The 24,616-nt window shown below is 49.4% G+C and overlaps 1 protein-coding gene and 1 long non-coding RNA gene across 2 annotated transcripts in view; one reads left to right on the top strand and one right to left on the bottom strand.

Moving 5' to 3' along the window:
* The window catches only part of LOC140409143 (A disintegrin and metalloproteinase with thrombospondin motifs 12-like), a 951,810-nt gene that overhangs the window by 237,525 nt on the left and 689,669 nt on the right, over positions 1–24,616 (bottom strand). Inside the window, exon 17 of the mRNA XM_072497322.1 lies at positions 7,691–7,817. Within this exon, the coding sequence (XP_072353423.1) occupies positions 7,691–7,817 (127 nt within the window). The remainder of the gene's footprint in view (positions 1–7,690; positions 7,818–24,616) is intronic.
* LOC140409144 (uncharacterized) overlaps positions 1–24,616 on the top strand; it is a 55,687-nt gene that overhangs the window by 18,558 nt on the left and 12,513 nt on the right. Inside the window, exon 2 of the long non-coding RNA XR_011940286.1 lies at positions 22,979–23,106. This is a non-coding gene — a long non-coding RNA (uncharacterized lncRNA). The remainder of the gene's footprint in view (positions 1–22,978; positions 23,107–24,616) is intronic.

Raw genomic sequence — 24,616 nt, 5'->3', positions numbered from 1 at the left:
CCCCAACGCTATCACAGGCATCAATCTCTCTCATCCTGAAGCGAGACAAGGACCCGGAGAGCTGTGGATCGTACAGACCAATTTCCCTTTTAAATGTAGAAGCTAAATTACTGGCAAAGATCTTGGCCACCAGACTAAAGGTCAGTGTCCTGAGGTAATAGGTGAGGATCAGACGGGATTTGAGAAGGTCAGGTACCTGACGTCCAATATTAGATGGCTTCTTAATGTTTTCATGCTGCCAGCTGAGGGACGTGAGGCTGAGGTGGTTGTAGCCATAGACGCGGAGAAGGCTTTCGACCGGGTGGAGTGGACATACTTATGGGATATTTTAGGCAGGTTTGGGTTTGGGCAGGGATTTGTGGACTGGGTCCGGCTGTTATATCAGGCCCGGTGGCAAATGTGAGAACCAACTGAACCTGGTCAGAATATTTTAATCTCGGGAGAGGGTTAAGGCAGGGATGCCCGCTCGGGAGCGGGACAAGGCAGGGATGCCCGCTCTCCCCATTACTGTTTGCCCTGGCCATAGAACCTTTAGCAATGCCCCTTAGAGCATCAAGTGTGTGGCGGGGGGATAGTGACGGGGGGTGGTGGAGCACAGGGTTTCTCTCTATGCGGATGACTTGCTGCTTTATGTTACAGACCCGGTGGGGGGATGACCAAAAATCATGGAGGTATGAGGAAAATTTGGGCGATTTTCAGGCTACAAGCTGAATATGTGAAAGAGTGAGATGTTTGTGATCCAGGCACGGGGGCAGGAAAGGAGACTGAGGGAGTTACCTTTTAAATCGGTGGCGGGGAGTTTTAGATATTTAGGGATTCAAGTGGCTAAAGAGTGGGGGCAGTTCCACAAGTTAAATCTGGGCAAAGCGGTTGACCAAATGAAAAGGGATTTCCACAGATGGGACATGCTCCCGCTGACATTAGCGGGAAGGGTCCAGACGGTGAAAAAAACAGTCCTCCCAAGACTGCTTTTCTTTTTTCAATGCCTTCCGGTTTTTGTTCCAAAGGCTTTAGAAAAATAAACATGGCGATTATAGGTTTTGTGCGGGCAGTGAAAACCCCGAGAGTAAAGAGGGCACTCCTGGAGCGGGGTTGCGGAGAGGGGGGCCTGGCCCTCCCGAGCTTTATTAATTATTACTGGGCGGCCAACATATCGATAGTCGGGAAGTGGGTAGTGAGGGAGGGGGAGGCCTGGGAGCGAGTGGAAGGGGCATCCTGCAAGGGTACGAGTTTGGAAGCTTTACTAACGGTGCCCCTGCCGTTCTCGCCGGCTCCTTACTCTACAAGCTCTGTGGTGATGGCAGCCCTAAGGGTGTGGGGGCAATGGAGTCAGCACATGGGATTGGAGGGGGTGTCAGTGTGGTCTCCGATTTGTAACAATCACCAATTTGTCCCGGGGAGGCTGGATGGGGGCTTCAGGAGCTGGCAGCAGGCCGTGATCGAGAGATTTGGGGATTTCTTTATCCAGGATGGCTTCCCGACCTTGAAGGCATTAGAGGAGGAGTTTGAGCTACCGGGCGGGAATGGATTTCGATATCTTCAGGTCCGGGACTTTGTACAAAGGCAGGTTCCAAGCTTCCCTCGCCTCCCCCTGAGAGGACTACAGGTAAGGTGATGTCAGCACGGTAGCATTGTGGATAGCACAATTGCTTCACAGCTCCAGGGTCCCAGGTTCGATTCCAGCTTGGGTCACTGTCTGTGCGGAGTCTGCACATCGTCCCCGTGTGTGCGTGGGTTTCCTCCGGGTGCTCCGGTTTCCTCCCACAGTCCAAAGATGTGCAGGTTAGGTGGATTGGCTGTGCTAAATTGCCCTTAGTGTCCAAATTGCCCTTAGTGTTGGGTGGGGTTACTGGGTTATGGGGATCGGGTGGAGTGTTGACCTTGGGTAGGGTGCTCTTTACAAGAGCTGGTGCAGACTCGATGGGCCGAATGGCCTCCTTCTGCACTGTAAATTCTATGTCTATGTCAAAAACTGTGGTTGGAGAGGGGAGGATTTCAGAGATATACAAGGGGTTGATGGAGTGGGAGGGGGCCCCGATCAGGGAGGTGAAGCGGAAGTGGGAAGAGGAACTGGGAAGAGAGCTGGAAATGGAAAAGTGGGAAAAAGCCTTGAAGAGAGTCAACTCATCCTTGTCCTGTGCCAGAACTAGCCTGGTCCAGTTAAAGTGGTCCACAGGGCTCACATGACGGTAGCCCGGATGAGCAGGGTTCTTTGAGGAAGTGGAGGATAGATGTGGGCTGTGTGGGGGTAGTCCGGCTAACCATGTGCATATGTTCTGGGCCTGTCCGAAGTTGAGAGGATTCTGGCAGGGATTTGCGGACATTATGTCAGAAGTCCTGGAAGGGAGGATAATCCTGAGTCCAGAACTGGCAATATCTGGGGTATTGGATGATCCAGGGGCCAAGGGGGGAGAGGGAGGCCGATATCCTAGCCTTCTCCTCCCTGGTGGCCCGGAGACGGGTTTTGCTGGGATGGAGGGACTCGGAGCCTCCGAAGTCAGGTGTGTGGGTCAGCGATATGGCAGGGTTTCTCAGCCTGGAAAAAAATCAAGTTCGCCTTGAGCGGATCAATTCAAGGGTTCACCCGGAGATGGCAACCGTTCATCGACTCCTTAAAAGAAAGTTGAACGTCAGCAGTAAGGGGGTGGAGAAAAGAGTTGGGGAAGAAAATAGGAGGCATGGCAATGTTAGAAAAGGACAGGGAATTCAGTATATGGGTACTTAGGGAATAGGGCGTGGGCAGTAGGGGACATTGATTTTTGGGTTTTTTGCATGTGTTGGCCCACGTGGGTTTTTCTTTTAAGAAATGTTAATGTGTTAAACTGTGAAAATTACAAATGCTTCAATAAAATATTTTCTTTAAAAAAAAGAGAGTCTCCCACAGTGTGGTGGCCTGCTGCATCCTCCACAATATCGCACAGCAGAAGGGTGACGTGCAGGAGGAGGAAGATGAACGCTAGGACTCATCCAATGAGGAGGATGCAGAGGATGGCCAGGCACAGGAGGCCACACAACGTGTGTGCCAGGGCAGCCACAAAGGGGGCTCTCTAATCATCTCCAGGTTCGCCGACTCGGGGGCCTGGTCAACAATTAAATGAACACCCCATCCCACCCCCACCCCCAATTGACCACCCCTCCCATATCTTCTCTCCTTGCACCTGCAACTCTCTCCGTGATTCCTACCTGCCTCACTACGGGGTGTGGGCCCTGGGTTGGCAGTAAAAGCGGGTAGGGTCCATGGGATGGAGGAAGATGACCACCTGCTCTGCAATGAACTCAAGTGCTCCACATGATTCAACAACATGTGATCCCTGCCCATGGCAACACTTTCCATGTCTGCCTAGGTGATTCCTTCTGATTTTGAATAATAATGCCTTCCGTTGCTGGGCTATCTTCAACTACAAAGCGACATTCCATCACATGGTCCCATCGAACCCTTGGGTTGGCAGAGGTGGGGACATGACCAGGTACCCGAACAATGTGTGGTGGCTGACCTGGGGGCCCTAACCCTTGCACACCTCCATCGAGCGTCCATCCTCCCCAGCCCCCCCCCCTCTGCAGCCTGCCCAGCCAATCACCCACGCCTTTCTGACAGAGCACCAAGACAGGTAGGAACATTGCACACAGGTGTTTATTGGGAACATGTTTCTACAGGTTTGTGTCCTCACCCCCGATGCTATTCTGTGCACTGCCAACTTAACTGCTGTCTAACATTCTGGACTTACGGGTCTTAACGCCACAGGGCGGTACATGAGGTGTGGAGTAGGACTGCTGCGATTCCCACTCTGTGACATCTGGAGCGACTGGGCCTGGACATGCCCAGCAGTCTCTTGGGTATCCCAGGTGGCAAGATGCGACCCTGTTCTGCCCGCTGCCCATAGGATGTGCCAGGGACAGAAGGGGGAGTTTCAGAGAGGCTGCAGTGTTTCGGCATCTCCCCTGTGGGGGTCACCGGCAACAGCCCCATCACTGGCTCCTCCCTCTGAGTGCCTGATGGCCCCTGGGCTACTGGGTTACGGGGATAGGGTGAAGGTATGGGGCTTAAATGGGGTGCTTTTTCCAAGGGCCGGTGCAGACCTGATGGGCCGAATGGCCTCCTTCTGCACTGTAAATTCTATGTTCTAACCCAGTAACTCCACCTAACCTTTTTGGACATGAAGGGCAATTTAGCATAGCCAATCCACCTAACCTGCACATCTTTGGACTGTGGTAGGAAAACGGAGCACCCGGAGGAAACCCACGCAGACACGGGGAGAACGTGCAGACTCCGCACAGACAGTGACGCAAGCCGGGAATCGAACCTGAGACCCTGGTGCTGTGAAGCAACAGTGCTAACCACTGTGCTACTGTGCTGCCCTGGTGGGGGTTGGTGGGGGACACACACAGAAAATGCACAGTATGAGGCAGTCAGATACAGGCAGCTCGGGGTCCTCAGCTAATGAGCTGTGTTTGCAGGGCACCTGGCCATTGGGCGGTGGGTGCAGAAGGGTATGGCTGTGTGAGACCGGTGTTGTTGCCGGAGCATGATGCTGGTTAGTCACCCTGGCAGCCCTGAGGAGGTCGTGCAGTTTTACCCAACACTGCTGGCTGATCCTAGCGGTGGGAACACGTCGCTCACGGCCTCTGTCACCTGCACCCAGGCCCGGTGTACGGCGGCGGGTAGCAGTCTCCTTCCCACCCACGGGAACAGGGTGCCCCGCCTCTTCTCCATGGCGGCCAGCAGGGTCTCGAGCTCGTCATCTGCGAAACAGGGTGCCACTTTTCAGGGTGCCACTTTGTTTGCTGGAATGAGTCTATGTGGTGAGTGGCGTGCTTAGATGCGGCGAGAGCTTGTCAGCCTCTCGAGTGTCAATTTCGACCCCAGCGAATCGGACGCCATTTGGCTTTGGAATTGCACTCGTTCCACATGGCGTTGGTGCTAGGCCATTAACAGATCCCGAATTCCTGCAGGACCAGCGCTGCGTAATGGTCGTGGAAAACCACTGATTCAGTCCCAACGTCAGTACTGAAACGGATAATCCCGCACACAGTGTTTTGCTGTGGTGGGGAACTAAACTCGCCGGCCACACTGGCTCCTCAGAGATCTAGCCGCCATTTTAAAAGGGTGCCCCAATCTCAAAGCGAGCTTGAGGATTCCCCTCACCCAAGGACAATGCGATCCCCCCACAGATATGGGCAACACCCCAACCCTTGACCCTCCGAGGACCAAACTGCCTCCAGCAATAAAACTTAGTTTGACCCAGGCATGAGTGTGACCCTACCCCACATCCATCCATCCTTGTGGGCATCGGGGCGTCGCCCACCCCTCTCTGTAGGGTCATGGTGGGCCCCATCACTTTAGGGTCGCCCCTTTCAGCCCCCCTCCCCCTTTCAGGCCCTCCCTTCACCTTCCTAGCGTTCATAATGCCCCTTCAACCCCCCCATCCTTCATAACCCCCTTCACCACTCCACTATTCATACACTCCTTCACAACCATGCCTTTTATAGGCATGGCCCCCTCAGGCCTCGCCCCTTGACAATGCCAATCTGGCATCCAGGAACTGCCCTGAAACTCTGGCAATGCCAATCTTGCACCCCTACAGCACCAGGCTGGCACTGCCTGTGTGCCAGTTTGGCACGCCCAAGCCACTGTCCTGTCCCCGACCACCCGGGGTTCCCATGGACTCTAAGCCACCCGGCATGGCAATCACTTCTGGTCTTCATTTTTGGAGATCACATGCCAGCATGAGGTCTTGCCAGTACAGCCAGTAACTACCCGGAGCTGGGGCACTGGGCTTCAAATGGCCTAATGAGCCTAATAGTTCATTTAAATATGAACATCTGGACCATGCCCAGCGAAGGCGTGATCTAACGGTTGGGTTTGTCGCACTTGGCTTGGCGCCCATTGTGCATGCCCTTTTGGCCTCTTCCACTATGCACCTCACGCAACGGGATCAGCGCCGGGCATAACATGGTGGGGGAATCACGTTCATTAGATCCTGAGAGAATTGATAAAATGGACACCAGGAGAATGTTAACTTTTCTGAGGGAAACTAAAACTCAGAGACAGAGTTTAAAAATAAGAGGTTTTCCTTTTAAGACAAAGATGAGGAGAATCCTTCTCCCAAAAGGTTGTTGCAGTGTGGAATTCTCTTCCCCCTAAAATAGGGGAGTCTGGCTCCTTAATTAATTCAAGATTGGGTTGATCAGATTTTTGTCAGGCAAGGGATGCAAGGGTTAGTTGGGAGGGCAGATGGGAAAGTGGGAGTGAAGGCCACAACCAGCTCAGCCATGATGTTATTGATGATGGAGTATGAATTAATGTCCAAACGGTCAACTCCTGCTCCTATGTTTCTATATTCCTAAAAGTCAACACCATTTCTCTCGCCTCGGGTGTTGCCAGAGTTGCTGAGCATTTCCAGAATTATCAGCTATTATTTCAGGAAGGCTTTCTTCTGACTTTGGTTTAACTTCCCAATGTCGCTTTGTAGTTGAAGCTAGCCCAGCAACGGAAGGCATTATTATTTAAAATCAGAAGGAACCAAATGGAATAGTTTTAAATGAAATAAAACTGCAGGATAAATTGTCTACCTCCCCAGCCACGTATCCCTCGGCTGTGCGCTATCGGCAGCAGCGAGATTCTCCATTCCCGCTGTCAGACAATGGGATTTACCAGTATGGCCACCCCATGCCGCCAGGAAAGCCGGGGGCGGGGGTGCACTGTCAGCGAAACAGAGATTACTGCCAGTGGAAAATTCACCCAAACATTGGAGAGACTGAATGGAATATTTAGTCGCAACTGCTGATTGGAATTTGTTTGCTATGGAGATTAATACATTTGTTAACACCTGCTGACACGAGGAAGAACTTTGGTCAACAGGAACCTTTCGGTTGGAATTTTTCCCCATGTATTACTCACTTGTGCTGGAAAAGGTTGATCCTCCCAACTTTCCAGCCATAATTCCCATTTAACTTCTCAGGGTCAGGTTAATTTGAATATTTCAAAAACTCCTACAACGTCGCTGCCTGTGTTGGAGAACCTGCCGTGGTGGATTGGCAAGGTCTGTTCATTGCTGCAGGATCTTTTAAAGGGGCCCTTAAAGAACATGTGCAACAAGTTGTACGCTGCCATGTCTGTGCATCTAGCAGGGTAACATGGTGGTAATGTCAATATGACGGATAAGATTGTTCTATTGGTAAAACCACATCAAGATACTGAGAGACACTTCTGACATTTGATGGATGTGATGCTGAAAGTTAGAAGTAAGCACAAAAACGAATTGTTACCTGACAGAGTTCCTGATGATTATATTGCCCTACATCCACCACTAAACCAGTGAATACACAGTGGGGAATAATAGCGTTTCACGGCACAATTTTAAGGCTTAACAAAAGGGTTTTGTGTATGTCGATGGAAGGTTTACAGCTAAATGTAAAAGTAAAGTTGCCATAGTCTCAGATGACCATAGGCTGCTTTCGCCTTTGAGGGGGGAGAGCTGACTGTTGGTGGTTTAACCAGAGAATCACCACACCTCAGACGAGGGACAGGGTTGAGAAGGCAGGGCCTTCATGAATAATCTCAGCCAGTAGAGGAATTGAACCGAAGCTGTTGGCTCTGCATCACAAACCAGTCGTCCAACCAACTGAGCTAAACCGGCCCCATGGCAGCTAAATGTACCACATGCTCAATTAACAACAAGTGCGATATTACCTGGCAGGGCAATCCTGTTCATTGCATTTCTGTTGCCTGTCATCAGGTCGCGTTCTTGCATCGCAAAACCTGTCTTCAACTACTCTGGGAGTTTTTTCCACACATCGAACGATCTGACGCTGAACTCCTGAGGTAGCAATGGAGACAATCTGCATTAAAAATTTACCCCCTCCACCACCGATGCACAGTGGTAGCAGTATACATCATCTACAAGATGCACTACAAGAACTCACCATGGCTCTCTCGACAGCCACTTCCAAACACATGGGGCTGAATTCTCCGTTTTGGAGACTAAGTCCCCAAGCCGGCATGAAAACGGTGGTGGAAAACTGGCACAAAATGGCCACCGATTCCTTGTTTTGCTGTGGGCTAGCAGCCAGGCAGTGTAGAGCTCGCAGCTCTAGCTGCCGATATGGCCCTCAGCATTTCCGGTTCCGTGGCTGTGCATGCGCATGGCGACGGCCTGCAGTGGCCACGCAGTGGTTCATGGCAGACTCAGCCCACGGACCCGGACCGGAAAAGTAGTGTCCCCCTTTGGCCGCTCATACACCCCGGACCACCCACCCAGTGACCCCAGCCCCAAATGAAGCTCTCACTGCCCGCAGATCGGCCCTCTCCCAACTGTGGCGGCACCGGACTGAGTCTACAGCCACCACGCGAGGTTCCCGAATGGCGTGAGCACACGTAACCCACGCTGTCGGGAATGCGGCCAGTTGGGGACGGAGCTTCGCGGACAGGCTTCAGGCAAGGCCTAAGGCCGTGGACACTTGGCGCAGCGTACGCCTAGAGTATGCCACTTTTCAGGGGGCGGAGAATTTAAAAAAACAGCGCCGCTCCCAATATTGGCGTCAAAACGGATTCTCCGCCCTGTCGCCGAAAGCGATTTCAGCGTCAGGGAGCAGAGAATCCAGCCCATGGTCTCTCCCACCTAGGAGGACAGGGGAAGCAGACACATGGGAACACCACCATCTGCAAGTTGCCCTCCAAGCCACACAGCAACTTGACTTGGAACTACATTGCCATTCCTTCTCTCTCACTCTGTCAAATTTCTGAAACTTCCTATCCATCAGCCCTGTGGATGTACTTGCACCACATGGACTGCAGTTAAAGAAGGTGGTTCACATAGAAAAAATAGGAGGAGGTGGAGGCTATTCGACCCTTCAAGCCCACTCCGCCATTCATTATGATCATGGCTGATCACCCAACTCAATAGCTTAATCCCGCTTTCCCCCATATTCTTTGATCCCCTTCGCCCCAAGTGCTATATCTAACTGCGTCTTGAAACTGCACACTGTTTTGGACTCAAGTACTTCCTGTGGTAACGAATTCCACAGGTTCACCAATCTCTGGATGAAGAAATTTCTCCTCATCTGTCCTAAATGGTCTACCCCATATCCTCAGCCTGTGTCCCCTGATTCTGGACACACCCAACATCGGGGACATCCTTCCTGCATCTACCCTGTCCAGGCCCTTTAGAATTTTATAGGTTTCTATGAGATTCCCCCCTCATTCATCTGAACTACAGTGAATACAATCCAAACCGATTCAATCTCTCCTTGTACGTCAGTCCTGCCATCCCAGGAATCAATCTGGTCACCCACTTTCTCAAGAGCAATTCACAGAATCACAGAATTGTTACAGCACAGAAGGAGATCATTTGGCCCACCATGTCTCACCTAGAAGCATTCCCCCGTCTTCTCCCTGTAACCTGGCACATTCTCCATTTTCAGATACAAGTTTACTTCCCTTTTGAATGCTGCGAATCTGCCTCCACCACAAACTCAGGCAGAGCGTTCCAAATCCTAATCTCTCGGTACATTAACAAGGTTTCTCCTCATACCACTTCTTTCACTAATTTCTTTAAATCTCTCCTTCTTGATCCTTTTCCAAGTGGGAACAGATTCTCCCTATCAGCTCTGTCCAGACTCTCATGATTTTGAACACCTCTGTCAGATCTACTCTCAACATTTTTTTAAACCGTCCTACCTTTTTCAATCTATCTTTATAACTGAAGTTCCTTTTTCCTGGAACCATTTTCGTGAAGCTTTTCTGCATTCTCAAATGCTTTCACATCTTTCCCAAAGTGTGGCGCCCAGAAATACAAATGAGGCTGAAATAGTGAGTTATATAAAAAAACGTAACTTCCTTGCTCATGTACTCTATGCTCCTATTAATAAAGCCAAGGATACTGATGGAAATGAGGCTATGACAGGTGAGGACCTTGAGACGATTGTTATTACTAAGGAGGTAGTGATGGGTAAGCTAATGGGGCTAAAAGTAGACAAGTCTCCTGACCGCGGAGGATTGTAAATTAGCAAACATGACACCACTGTTTAAAAAAGGAGGTAGGCAGAAAACGGGTAATTATAGGCCAGTTAGCTTAACTTCGGTAGTAGGGAACATGCTGGAATCTATCATCAAGGAAGAAATAACGAGGCATCTGGATGGAAATTGTCCCATTGCACAGACGCAGCATGGGTTCATAAAGGGCAGGTCGTGCCTAACTAATTTAGTGGAATTCTTTGAGGACATTACCAGTGCAGTAGACAACGGGGAACCAATGGATGTGGTATATCTGGATTTCCAGAAAGCTTTTGACAAGGTGCCACATAAAAGGTTGCTGCATAAGATAAAGTTGCATGGCATTAAGGGTAAAGTAGTAGCATGGATAAAGGATTGGTTAACGAATAGAAAGCAAAGAGTGGGGATTAATGGGTGTTTCTCTGGCTGGCAATCAGTAGCTAGTGGTGTCCATCAGGGATCAGTGTTGGGCCCACAATTGTTCACAATTTACATAGATGATTTGGAGTTGGGGACCAAGGGCAATGTGTCCAAGTTTGCAGATGACACTAAGATGAGTGGTAAAGCAAAAAGTACAGAGGATACTGGAAGTCTGCAGAGGGATTTGGATAGGCTAAGTGAATGGGCTAGAGTCTGGCAGATGGAATACAACTTTGACAAATGTGAGGTTATCCATTTTGGTAGGAATAACCTACCAGGCACCTGTTAAAAGAAAACTTTTTCTTCTTTATCTTAATTATATCTCCTATGTCATCCAGGGAGTACTGGATTTATTTCCCCTATTTTTCACTTGTGTGCCTGCATCATGTCTTCTTTTGAGGTCCCCACCTGATTAGGGATGGACAATTAATGTAGACTTTGCCAGTAGCACCCATCAATAGATTTTTAAAAATGACATAAATGATGTTAACATCAAATTTTAAGTTGCAAATTAACATTTTGCAACTTTGCACTACGCTGATTTAAGCTAGCCTTCTTTCATACTAATTTTGTCACCGGCACACTGGTTTGTGCTCGGGAATGTTGTTTGGTGCACAGAGCACTTTCCCGTGGTTTTACCACTCTTTCTTTATTTACATCATGCTGTTTGCCTCATCTACTGGAACTGCCATGTCCAGGATTTTTTATACCACATCAGAAAATTGTTGTTACCAAAATGTTGTCAGACTCCCTGATGCAGTCCAACTCTGAAATTGGTCGTTTTCCACTCCATTTTCTGATAAACTGAGATAGGATTCTACTAATGCCCAGGCAAAGTGGTTTAACTGATGACAACCAGCAATGACGTTAAATTCCAACCTCCCCAAAAAAATCCAAACCAAGTTAAGAGGATGTTAGATGAATTCATGAGGGAGATAGCAGGATATGTTGCTGTGGGTAGATGAAGAGGGGTGGGAGGAGGTTTGTGTGGAGCGTGATGCCATGGAACAATTGGGATGAATGGTCTGTTTCGTTGCTGGAAATGCTTTATAATATTTGTATGAAAGTCTAACAATGATACACTGCCAACATGCCAGAAAAGATACTGCAGCGAAGCTTGTGTGCTTGAAGCAGCGTAAGACCACAGCCTGTTAAAAAATTCGAGCCGAATGTGAATCAGACACAAGGGGGGTGAACTCTCCACCCCAGGACGCACATAGCGTGTTTCCTGATGGGACGGAGAATCAGACATCAGGCAAAAATCGGGATCGCCACTGGGCGTTGATCCATTTCTGATACTTCGACCCCACCCGCTGGCGACGGGATTGGGATTCACGGCTGCGCACCAGTGGGAGGATGTAAATTAATGCAAATGAGTCTTAATGACTTATTTGTCTCAGCAGCCTATGCTCCAGCTTTCCGGGTTGGGAATGAATTGGGTGGGGATTACTGCAGGTAATCATCAAACGTGAGCCTGACGAGGTGGCCCTTGCGGTGGGCCAAAGGAGTAACTCCTTAAGGGAGTTGCCTGCCAAGTCCATCCGGTGGCCAACGCACCCCCCCCCCCCCCTCCCCCCCCCCCCCCATCCCCCAACAATGCACGACCTGCCCAACTCTCCTCTACCAGACACCCCTGCAACACCCTTCCCCTCCCAAGAGATCCTCCTAAATAGGGGTACTCCCCCAGGGACTCCCTTAACAGAAGGATCCCCTTAAAAGTGGGACCCCCCACAGGGATCCCCTAATAATGGAACCCCCACAGATTTCATAGAACTTACAGTGCAGTAGGAGGCCATTCAGCCCATCAGGTCTGCACCGGCTCTTGGAAAGAGCACCCTACCCAAGATCCACACCTCCACCCTATCCCCATAACCCAGTAACCCCACCCAACACTAAGGGCAATTTTGGACACTAAGGGCAATTTTAGAATGGCCAATCCACCTGACCTGCACATCTTTGGACTGTGGGAGGAAACCGGAGCAAACTCACGCACACACGGGGAGGATGTGCAGACCCCGCACAGACAGTGACCCAAGCCGGAATCGAACCTGGGACCTTGGAGCTGTGAAGCAATTGTGCTATCCACAATGCTACCGTGCTGCCCCTAAGAGTCTCCCTAATTAGAGGAACTGAGTGGTTCCATTTCCTATTATCTCACAGCAGAAAGCACTTGGCTGCTTTTGATGTGGCGAGGAGCTGTTAATCATAGAAAAAGTGTTTATAAACATTGTGGCATCAAAGCAGAATAATTGAGATGCATTCAAGAGTGAAGGAAAAGATAAACAATATGCTTAGCTGCTTTTTGACCCACTGCTTTCCTCGCCACCTGCTTAAGGACAAGTAGGATGGTCAATAAATGCTGGCCTTGTCTGTGATATTTACATCCCGTGAATGTGGTTTTATAAAAATCTTCATTTGTGAGCGTGCATTCCTTCAGATAAAGCTTTAAAATAATCTCCCATTTTTTTGTTCTGGTGATTCAGGTGGCTGTCAAAAAACTTAATGGAACTCTTTGAAGAAGTTTTTCCACTGTTCTTCCCTTAGCTATTCATACTATTAAAAACAACATTCACTGATTATTTTTCTCAGAACTGTTTGTGGGAAGACTGATCCATTTATTTACTGATTATGTTCATATACTGCAGGGTTATTCACTCCATTTGTCAAAGGTACACAAGTATGAAAAACAAGTCATTCTCTTTTTTTTTGATACACTTGATGACTGGCTTTGTGCCTCAAACTCTGAAATTCACTTGCATCACATACTAATAAACTGAAATTTTACTTCTGACTCACAGATCATTGTATTGGCAGATTTTGGCTCTTTAAATACTGCTGGGATTCTTACAGGCCCCCCTCTACCCTGCTGTTGCAGGTGTGGGAGAAAGAGGGTGCCTCAAGATAGAGGCATCTACTCAGGACTTTTAAAATCTTTGACAATATAAATGGCTACATCTGCCAGAACACCTACCGGGCAGCACGGGTAGCACAAGTGGATAGCACTGTGGCTTCACAGCGCCAGGGTCCCAGGTCCGATTCCCCGCTGGGTCACTGTCTGTGCGGAGTCTGCACGTTCTCCCCGTGTCTGTGTGCGTTTCCTCCGGGTGCTCCGGTTTCCTCCCACAGTCCAAAGACGTGCAGGTTAGGTGGATTGGCCATGCTAAATTGTCCTCAGTGTCCAAAAAGTTTAGGCGGGGTTACTGGGTTACGGGGATAGGGTAGAAGTGAGGGCTCAAGTGGGTCCGTGCAGACTCGATGGGCCGAATGGCCTCCTTCTGGGCTGGTTTAGCACAGGGCTAAATAGCTGGCTTTTAAAACAGACCAAGGGAGGCCAGCAACACGGTTCAATTCCCGTACCAGTCTCCCCGAACAGGCGCCGGAATGTGGCGACTAGGGGCTTTTCACAGTAACTTCATTTGAAGTCTACTTGTGACAATAAGCGATTTTCATTTCATTTCATTTCTGCACTGTATGTTCTATGTTCCATGATCTATGTCCATGGGGGACCTCCAGTTTACCTGGACCATTTGTAAGTCGGGGACGAGAGCACTCTCTGGCCAGTGATTGGTCAATCCTGTAAAAATTGGATTGGGTGTGTCATGCCCACACCATGTGGGGCCAGGACTTGCTCCCAGACCTGGACCTCAGGAATGGTCCCAACTCCAAAACAAGAATCCTGCCTGTTTCTCTCCACAGATCCTACCGGACCTGCTGAATATTTACAGCATTTTCCGTTTCTGTTCCAACTTACAAATGATCTGACTGGTTAATGCTATCATCTTTTTTGGTAAGATTCTCAGAGGCTGACATGCGGACAGAAAAGTGCATTTTAAGCTTCGAGGCACATAGTTTGGCATACGTGCTTCAAACAATTTGGAATGAGTTGTATAGTGATAGAGCTGGGTTGAGAAAAAGCAATTCTACAAGTGATCCTATGACCCACTCAGAGCTTACTGAAAAGCAGTTTCTAAGCATCGCATTTCTATCAGATCTAACAGTGAATGCTTGTATTATTTGTCGAGTCGTGAGCCAAAGATCACTGACTTGACTTCTCGGATTCTTTTTCATATGCAGTTTCTGTACAGAACTGCAATATTTGGGCTCAGTGTATCAGAAGCTATTACAGTAACAAGATGAAAAAGGATCTGTCCGACGAGTCATTTACTTGTCTTGTGACGAGCCAAACAGGGAGTGTTTTGCTAAATTGGCAGCGGCATGGACACCATCATATTGAAATAGTGAAAAGGAACTAGGTGCACAAGGGAATGGGCGTGCTAGATAATAATAATAACCTTTTTATTGTCATAAGTATGAAGTTACTGTGAAAAGTCCATAGTCGCCATATTCCGGCACCAATTCGGGTAAGCTGGTTCGGGAATTGAACCCGCGCTGCTGGCCTTATTGCATCACAAACCAGCTGTCTAGCCCACTGAGCTAAACCAGCTCATTTATTGCACTGGAGAAGAAATCCATATGTGACCTGGAACTCGCTGCCTATAAGGGTGCTGGGATTTGAGATGATCAATGATTTGAATAAGAAACTGAGGAAAATAAACTTGCAGGGCTTCAGGTCGAGAGTGGGGAAATATTACTGACTGCATTGTTCTACAGAGAGCCAGTATGGGCTCAATGGACTGAATTGTCTCCTTCTATGCCACAATGGTGTAGCCACTTAAAATGGCCAACTCCCGATTTAAAATGGCGAACGGCAAAGGTTGATGGGAAAGTCAGCCAACAGGACAAAAACAAGCAGATGCAGGTTGACTGTGTATTTACCTCTGGAAAGGCCAGACAAGATCGATACCAGCAACCATCAGCATAACAAAACACCAGCCATCTGCACACTAATGAGCAATCCCCAGGAACCATAAGCAACATTTAGACACGCAGAGCAAAACCAGACTCTTCGGCTCCAGCAGAAGCCTACACAAAGGGAGGTGAACGACCACCTCAAGACTGCCCATCGATCAGGGAACCGCTCCAGCATTGGAGAAAATCGAACCAAGTGATTGGGACAAAGTCCAATCACTTGGGACCAGGTACAGGGTCCGCCCCGAAAGGCGGGAAGCCCCTGGGGACAATAAGAATTGAGCCCCAAGTTCAAGTCGCTCTCTTCTTCTTCACCTCTCCGCTCTCTTCACACTCTTCTTCCTGCCCGGGTCACCCAGCAACAATGCTGGTCAAAACTGTAAGTCTTACTTCAATGCTCGCTACGAGATAGGCGCTCCTAGCTATCAATCTGTATCAAATTCGAATCCTGCAGGCTCAGAACCCGAACGAAAGGCTATTTGTTTCCTTGACCTGGTGTGCCAGTTCCAAGTTAAGTATAGACCTGTTAGTTGTAGAAGTAGCTTAGATGTAGAATTTATGCATGAGTAGTGATTACTGTGTATAATAAATGTGCTTTGATTTAAATATTACTAATCGGTGTATTGGATTATTGATCATTACTCGGACTTGAACCACGTGGCGGTATCATAAAGGTACCTGGCGACTCAAGAGCAAAGGTGATAAAACAGAGCAATTAAACTAAGGCAAAGTTAGTAACATTATTTGGCGACATCCTGGCGGGACTCGATCTAGAAGTGGAAAACCACTCTGGGAGAACCCAAGAATTTGAGTTAGAGATCCAATTGGAAACAGAAAACCACAAGTGTTCAAGCAGTTCTGATCAATACTCATAAATTCGGAAGTGTGTGTATGCATGCGTAACTAACAGGGTTATAAGGTAAAACTGATAGATTTTTTGTTGCGACAAAACGGAAAGTAGCGAAAGCCGTACCTATATTTACAACACCCACCTTAATACCCCTGTCCCAAATTTGAAGACCAGCATTCAGATTAATACCCCTGTCCCAAAATTTGAAGAGCAGCATTCGGATAGGAATGATGGCAATGCAGGCAATGCAGCACCTCATGAACCCAGAGGAATTTGCGGTCGCAGCGACCAGCAACAGTAGGGTGGGACAATATCCCATTTGACAGGAAGAGATCAGGAAATATCTCAAAGGGAAAGGATGGCCCCTTTGGAATGAATTCTGTGACAACGAGGAATCAGGCCCCGGGAGTATAGGACATACTTCGTGGGAGAACCTGAGCGAGATCCACAAAAAGAGCTTTGGGAAAGCTCGCAAGCTGATGGCAATCGTGTCCTGTTTGGCACAATTGCGAGGCACAGAGGAGGTCGTTAGGACGCTCCGGAAAGAAGCTGAGGACATACATCGAATGAGTAAGGTCGATGTAAGCGAGGTAGAAAAGGAGAATTTGGAATTGAGAAGGAAGTTGGCAGCAAAAGATGGAGAGGTGGATGATGCCAAAAGGGCACACCAGTCTTGTCTGGCGCACTTAAGCAGCTTCCAGTCTCAATACGAAAAGGCCTATCAGTACATGCAACGTGCAGTCCTGGTACGAGAAGAAACGGAAAAACAGGTCGAGGCATTACAGAGACAGTGTAGCGACCTCAAGGCAGCATTAAGAGCGCTCCATGCTGCCACCACAGAACAAAGACAAAGCACGTTAGATCACGCAAAGTGCCGGAAGCAGATTGCAGAGCTGCAATCGCTGCTTTCTGTTCAGAAAGGTTTTCAGGAAACCTTTGGAGAAAAATTAGATCAGGAAGACGGCCCTGATTGGGAAGAATTGAACAAAACAGCACAGAGATATGTTCAGGGAACATGTGCGCAGCGAAAGCCCCAAAAGAGAAAAGCGCCCCAGCCCCCCACAGAGCAGATAGTTCACGCTCCAATGAACCCAGTAACCACCCGCCGCACAGCCATAGTCGACGACACGCAATTTCTATACTACACCCCCTTAACAGTGACCCAATTACGGGACGCGTGCGATAAGATCACACCGTTCCTCCCCACCTCAGACCCCCACCATTTCTTTGCCACAGTTAAGCATCAGGCGACCACGTACTGCCTTGATGAGCGAGCGCATGTAAAGCTCACCGTTTTAAGTTTAGATCCTTCAGTAGCAGCAGCCCTCCCTGAACCACAGAATGTAGGAGGAGGCACCCTTGCAGAAATGCATACCGCGATCCTGGATGCGATCGGGTATAACCTAGGTGACCCCGTAGATGGCCTCAACAAATGTAGGCAAAAGAAATCCGAGCACCCCACAGCGTTTGCTGGACACCTGTGGATCCACTTTGCAGCAGTCTTTGGAGACTTAGACCGTGCCCATTTGTCCCCAGACAACATGGCCAAATGGACCCACACCCTTATCTCCCATGCCACAGAAACAGGACAGAAAGCTTGCACGAGTTATGATCCCTCAGAGGAGGTCCATAACGAGAAGTGGGTAGTGAAAAGATTGTCCCGCACTTGGGAGCAATCTGTTCAAAGTAAACCCGGTGTTAAAAATACCGAGGAAAAGCAGGACGGCGCAGATATGTAGGCAGTAAAAACACACCAGAACCCCGCATGGGTGAATGAGGGGAAGAACAGCCCCCCACCCAAGTCACAGGAGTGTTACAACTGCGGACAGTTGGGACACTTCGCAAGAGAGTGCAATGCCCCTAAAAAGCCACAGAGAGCCCAGCAGACGGACACTCTGAGTAAGAAAAAGACAGAGCCCATTCATAGCGTTAGCGCCCGTTCAGATCAGACGGACTTGACCGGAACGGACTGACGGTGTACGGGCTACCCCAGTTGGGTCTGTGACACCCTTAGGGATAGGTCCGGACGACCGGTAGGTGCAGTGAAAATTCGGGGACAACCCATCGAATTTCTATGGGACACAGGAGGGTCCCGCACCACAATAAATTCCTCCACCATGTTTCAAAAAGACACGTGGCCCATGACAGCCACTATCACCCTCAGCGGCTTTACAGGCCACTCACAGCAGGGACACATCACAGCTCCTGTACCCATTCAAATCGGCAACATCACCACCAAGCACCCCGTAGTTTTAGTTGACCTGCCCCACACAGCAGAACACATTCTGGGAATCGATTTCATGAATTCCCATAAACTTTCATTCGATCCAGTCAACCAGTGTGTCTGGAAGATGGCAAAATCCGCAAGAGCCCCCGCAACGCTCAACATAGGAGAGTATGCGAACAAAATTAGGCAAATTTTGGTTCAACCCGACCACGCTTAGTACGGACAAGTAGGTTAGGGCAGTTCTGCAAAAGACTGGCTCCGTACAAATAACAGGACCTGACCCGAGACTCCAAAAACAGTATGGATTTTCCCAAGAGGCAGAGGGAGAAATCTCCAAGGTAATAGAAAGCTTATTAGACCAGGGCGTACTTAGATCAGTAGCCTCCACTAATAATGCCCCGATTTGGCCAGTGAGAAAACCCGATGGATCATGGCGACTGACCATCAATTACCGGGAACTCAACAAAATCACCCCCGCAGCAGCCCCCACAGTAGCAACAAGTCCCGAGACCATGCTCAAGCAGGGACTCAATTCCCGATTCTTTACGGTTTTGGACGTCAGTAATGGATTCTGGTCCATTCCATTGGCAAAGGCGTGCCAGTACAAATTTGCCTTCACCTTTAAAGCACAGCAGTACACGTGGACTTGCCTGCCACAAGGATTCCACAACTCCCCCTCCATTTTCCACCGACAGCTGGCAAATGGTTTAGCCAAATTCTCTCGCCCCGAATGTCTGGTTCAGTATGTAGACGACCTACTACTGCAGACAGACACCAAGGAAGAGCACATTGAGCTTCTGTCCAAACTCCTGGAACTATTACACTCAATCGGTTGTAAAGTCAACCCCAAAAAGGCCCAGATTTTGGAAGAAAAGGTGATATATTTGGGAACAATTAGCACACATGGTAAACATGAGATCGAGCATAAAAGGATTGACTCGATTGCTAAATTGCCCCTTCCCCAGAACGTTTCAGCCCTCCGGTCGTTTTTAGGACTGGTTGGCTACTGCTGAAACCACATTGACGGTTTCGCCAGCAAGGCAGCGCCCCTCTCAGGCCTCCTAAAGAAAGGAGCCCCCTTGGAATGGCTTCCGCAGCATACGGATGCTGTGGACTCTTTAAACAGGCACTCATAGCAGCCCCCGCACTACAAGTTCCAGACCCGCTTTCCCCTTACGCCATAGAGGTAGCGACCACAGACCGCACCCTTTTAGCCGTGCTCCTCCAGGAATGGCACGACCAGTTAAGGCCCGTAGCTTACGACTCCAGACTTTTAGATGCTGTGGAGCAGGGATTTTCAGCCTGTGAGAGGCACCTGCTCGCAGTATTTTGGGCAGTGCAGTATTTTTCATATATTACTGGACTGAATCCCATCACAATTCTCACCGAACACACCCCCACCCAACTTTTACTGGACGGACTACTCAAGGACGGTACAGTAAGCCAGATTAGAGCAGCTAGATGGACCCTTCTCTTGCAGGGACAGGACATCACTGTTAAAAGGACAAAGACGCACACCTTTTTCGCCGACAACTTACAGTACCCCGGAACCCCCCATGAATGCGAAATTATCTCTCCACACCACAACACAGGCCCCTTTATTGCTAAAACACCCCCCAGAAAGATAGGTAGTTCAACCCAGAGCCCCCAGCACACGGACACGTTTGAGCCCATAAAGATCTATGTGGATGGATCTTCCACAGTCTTGGATGGGAAGCGCATAACAGGTTGCGGTATCTATGTCGAGGACGCGCAGAGATGCGCCCTTGAGGAAATATCGTTAAAACTTCAAGGCCACTTCCAGGCAGCAGAGCTCGCGGCCATCGCGTATATAGTGGAACACCCAGATTCCTTCCCCAGCCCAGCAGACATATACTCGGACAGCCTCTATGTCTGCAACAGCCTCACGGAATTTCTGCCCCTGTGGAAAGCAAGAGGATTTGTTTCCGCAGACGGAAAACCCCTCCCCTCAGCCCCATTGCGCCGCCATATTTTAGAGAGAGCACAGAACAGGACTTTTGGGATAATCAAAGTTCGCAGTCACCATCGTTCCTCCCCCCCTGGAAATGTGAAAGCCGATGCACTGGCTAAAGCAGGTTCCAGGCATGGATACTTTTGGACACCCCCCGAAAGCGCACCAGTGAGTGCAGTTCAGGTCTCACAGACAAAGATCGAGGATCTAGTGGAGGCCCAGAAGCAGGACAGCAATCTCAGGGAGATTGTAAAAGGAAAATATCCAGCACCCTATGAGAGGTTCAAAAATGCACTGACCACACATGACGGTGTGGTGTTAAAAGACACCCTTTATGTGGTTCCTGAACAGGACAGGAATCAACTGATTTGTTTATTCCATGACGGTCATGGACATCAGGGAATCGATCCCACTACAGCCCATCTCAAGCAGCTTTGCTGGTGGCCGAATTTAAAGGAAAAATGTGAACCATTACATCGAGAATTGTCTTATCTGCGCCCAGAATAATCCGGACAGATATTCCAAAAAGGCTCAACTCAGCCACACCCGACCCGTTAATGGCCCCTGGACTAACCTCCAGATCGATTTTATAGGACCATTGCCCCCTTGCAGGAATGGCTATAAATATGTACTTGTGGTAATTGACACATTTACGAAATGGGTGGAGGCATTCCCAGCCCGCACAAACACGGCAAAAACCACAGCCAAGATTTTGACCCACCACATCTTTACAAGATGGGGACTCCCCCGCAGCATTGAATCAGACCAAGGTTCCCATTTTACGGGACGTGTCATGCAGAACGTCCTCACCCAAAAATTCCACATAGCATACCACCCACAGTCAAGTGGTATCGTGGAGCGCATGAATCGGACCCTAAAATCCACCTTCAGAAAAATGGTCCAGCAGAACAACACCACTTGGGACTCAGTCCTCCCCTTTGCGCTGATGTTTTTGCGTAATACAATTTCTTCTTCCACAGATTACACCCCACACACCCTCATGACCGGACGCCCCATGAAAGGCACAGAACATTTATTAGGTTTGGACTTGACCAGCCCCGAAGTGACGGCCCTCACACACGAGAAAGCAGTGGAGCAATTAGTTGAAAATGTTAAAACGGCTCAGCTAGCAGCTGCAGTAAAATTGGGCACCAGAAAGAAACAGAGCAAGGCTTGTTTCGACAAGACATTGCATGTGACTGAGTACAGTATAGGACAGCAAGTTATGCTCTCTGTATATAATCCCAGCACATTCCTGTCACCAAAATACTCGGATCCGTATTCCATTGCGGACAAAGTAAGCCCTTCCGATAAAATAAAGTACCCCAACGGTAAGACTGCATGGTTCCGTATAAACCAGCTGAAGGCATATGGAACACAGTCAAACCACGCACACCACGTCATGCTCGACGCAGCATACCACGCCCCGCCCACAGCCAACGTTGCCCTACCATCCCCCAACACGTCCAGCCCAGCCACGGACTCGACCTCGACTCCACCCTCGAAATATACACTCCGCCCTGGAACGCCCACCGACTGCAGCAGCAGAGACAGCGACTGTGACTCGGACGATAGCCACAGCATGCCTCCCTACTATCCCCATGCAACAGGACCCACACCCAGCGATTCCGACTACGATCCGCGTGATCCCTTCATGATCACTTTCCTAAATAAACCCCACCACCGACCACCGAACTACACCGACGACCCCGATTCTGTCCCTACACAGCTAGACACCCACTATTGGCACCGAGATAACTCGTTCTGAATCGTCCGCAACGACGAGAGCGACCCCACCTCACACCATGCAGCCCTTTCAGCCCTGATACACTCAAGAGTTTGGCACCCAGGAGAAGAGGACGACCTTGGCTCTAACTCCCATACCGAGAACCCCTTTGCGACCCTGTTCGCAACCGAGAACTGAGGTGTCCAGATGATGTTTTAAAAGGAACCGCTTGGGAGAAGTGCTGTCCTTTCTGATGGAACCTGCAGAATGTTTTATGTTGTTTGTACGTTTGTTAAATGTTGTTTGTCAGACAGGAAAAGATTTTCGCGGCCCCGCGCCTTTTTGGCCAAAACCTCTGAGGACATGCCCACAGAGACTCACTATTGCCAGGCACTAGTTCAGCGAAACTAGCTTGTCTGCAGAGACTGGTTAAGGTACCAGACGCCCGTTCATAACTGCCCTTCTCGTTCGAAGGAAAGAACCACTACGGCAGCCCCACCACGATGACTACATTTCTTGCCCATTCTTGTTGGTTGCTCAGGCAGTGGAGAAACGGCTTGGGACCCGCCCTCCCTGGGAACCCCCCCCTGGTCAACTACACTCGGGTAGGAGAGACACGGCATTGGTAGCCGTCCTACCCGGGGACTCCATCCAACTCTTACCCGTCGCGGCCTATACGCACCTCATTTTGGCACTTTTTGTTGAAAAAGTTTTGTTTTGTTTTAGGTAACCTTTAGGATGCCAACCACATGCTATTTACATCCTGAAACATTTGGATGGTAAATTGCGCAGTCTGCGAGACGGCTCGCACTGGTTCATTATTGGGAAGTGTGCCTTGTCCTAAAAATTCGATTTTTGAAAAAAATGAGGGAGTCACACATAGTGACCAATTATAAAGGGATTAATTGGCACTAAAGGACAGACACACTATCATACGAGATATTAAACAAAGATAGTTACAGGCACTATGCTTGTTTCCACAGAACTCCAGAAGCTCCAGGACCGGAGAAGAGAAGAAAGAAAAGGAAAGAGAAGAGCCATGAGGACTTCCTCCACATGGATCAGCATCATCTTTATGGACATTTGGATAGCTGGCGACTCAAGAGCAAAGGTGATAAAACAGAGCAATTAAACTCAGGCAAAGTTAGCAACAATGGCTCTCTGACTCTATGAAAAACCTTCCATGGACAGTCCTTTGACGTATCTTTCTCTTTGGAAGAGTTAGAATTTTCACTACATGTTATACAAGCTTCAATTGATTTATAATTGCAGCAATTGCAGGGGCTGGTTTAGCACAGTGGGCTTGTAATGAAATACAAGACCAGCAGCGCCGGTTCAATTCGCATTCCAGCCTCCCCGAACAGGCGCCGGAATGTGGCGACTAGGGGCTTTTCACAGTAACTTCATTGAAGCCTACTTGTGACAATAAGCTATTATTAACTATTAATTCAAATTATATACCTTCAAAATAAATGGAGAACGCCAAGTCCCAGTGTGTTTAACAAGGTAACTATACACCAAGTTCAAAGCTGCTCTGGAAACTACAGAGTACTGCCATTAATTATATTAAATCATGCTAAGTAAGGGAATGGATTAAATCAGGACCATGAGAAGGGAAGCTAAGATGCATGTCCTGAAATCACAGAACATCAACGCACTCATAAATGCTGCAGGCGTCCAGAACATGCTCTGAAATTCACATGGTGGGAAGGGGAGGGTGTCCCTACTTGTCAGCGGGGGAGGGGCAGGATTTGCATTGTGGGGGATGCGGGGGACCTGCTACCGGACCTCAGTAATTGGCCGCCCACTCAAAATGGAAAGGAATCCCGGGAGCTCCCCATCATGTAAACATTAGCATGTCAAGGGAGAGGGAATTGCTCTTGAGTTCTGATCCTGGCGCCAAAGGAGATCAGGAGTGACTCTACCCGGCGGGAGAACATGGGCTGAATTCTCCGATTTTCAGGCTCTGTCCAGAGGATCCATGGTGCTTTACATGGGAAAAATCAGTGCCGCCCCAACACCGATCCTCCGACCGATGAAGGGCTCGCAGCCGCGCCACGTAAAATGCATAGCCTCCACAAAATAAACGGCCGGGGAATTGCTGGGTCCATGGCCGCCACATGTGCACGGCGACGACCTGCAGCGGTCGAGCTGTACAACATGCCGTCGGCCATACGCAGACCCCACCTGCCAGATTGTGCCCCCCTGGATAACGCCTGGCCACCCCCCCACCAGTCCCCCTAGCTCTCACCGAAGCCTCCCCAGCCAGCAGCATGGCTCTCACCCGACTGTGGCGGTGCTGGACACAGTCAGCAGCCGTCATGCCGGGTTCCCGACCGCTCAGACCACACGTCAACCACGCGGTCGGGAACTGGGCCCATCGGGGCGCAGCGTCTGGGGAGGGCCTTCAGGTGACGTCCTGAGGCCGTTCCAACGACGTGTGGTACACGCTGCGATGATGCCGTTTTTGAGGTGGCGGAGCAGGTGCAACCTGTGTAAAACAGGCACCACCCCTGATTCGGTTGTAAAAATTGATTCTCCGCCCGATCGCCGATTACAAAATCGGTGTTGGGAAACGGAGAATCCCACCCATAGTCTCCCAAAGGGAGAATTCCACACTC

This window comes from Scyliorhinus torazame, chromosome 3, assembly GCF_047496885.1.
Source record: "Scyliorhinus torazame isolate Kashiwa2021f chromosome 3, sScyTor2.1, whole genome shotgun sequence".
In the NCBI taxonomy this organism is placed as follows: Eukaryota; Metazoa; Chordata; class Chondrichthyes; order Carcharhiniformes; family Scyliorhinidae; genus Scyliorhinus; species Scyliorhinus torazame.
Note: the sequence above shows the minus strand (reverse complement) of the source record. Positions and strands in the feature narration are given on the sequence as shown.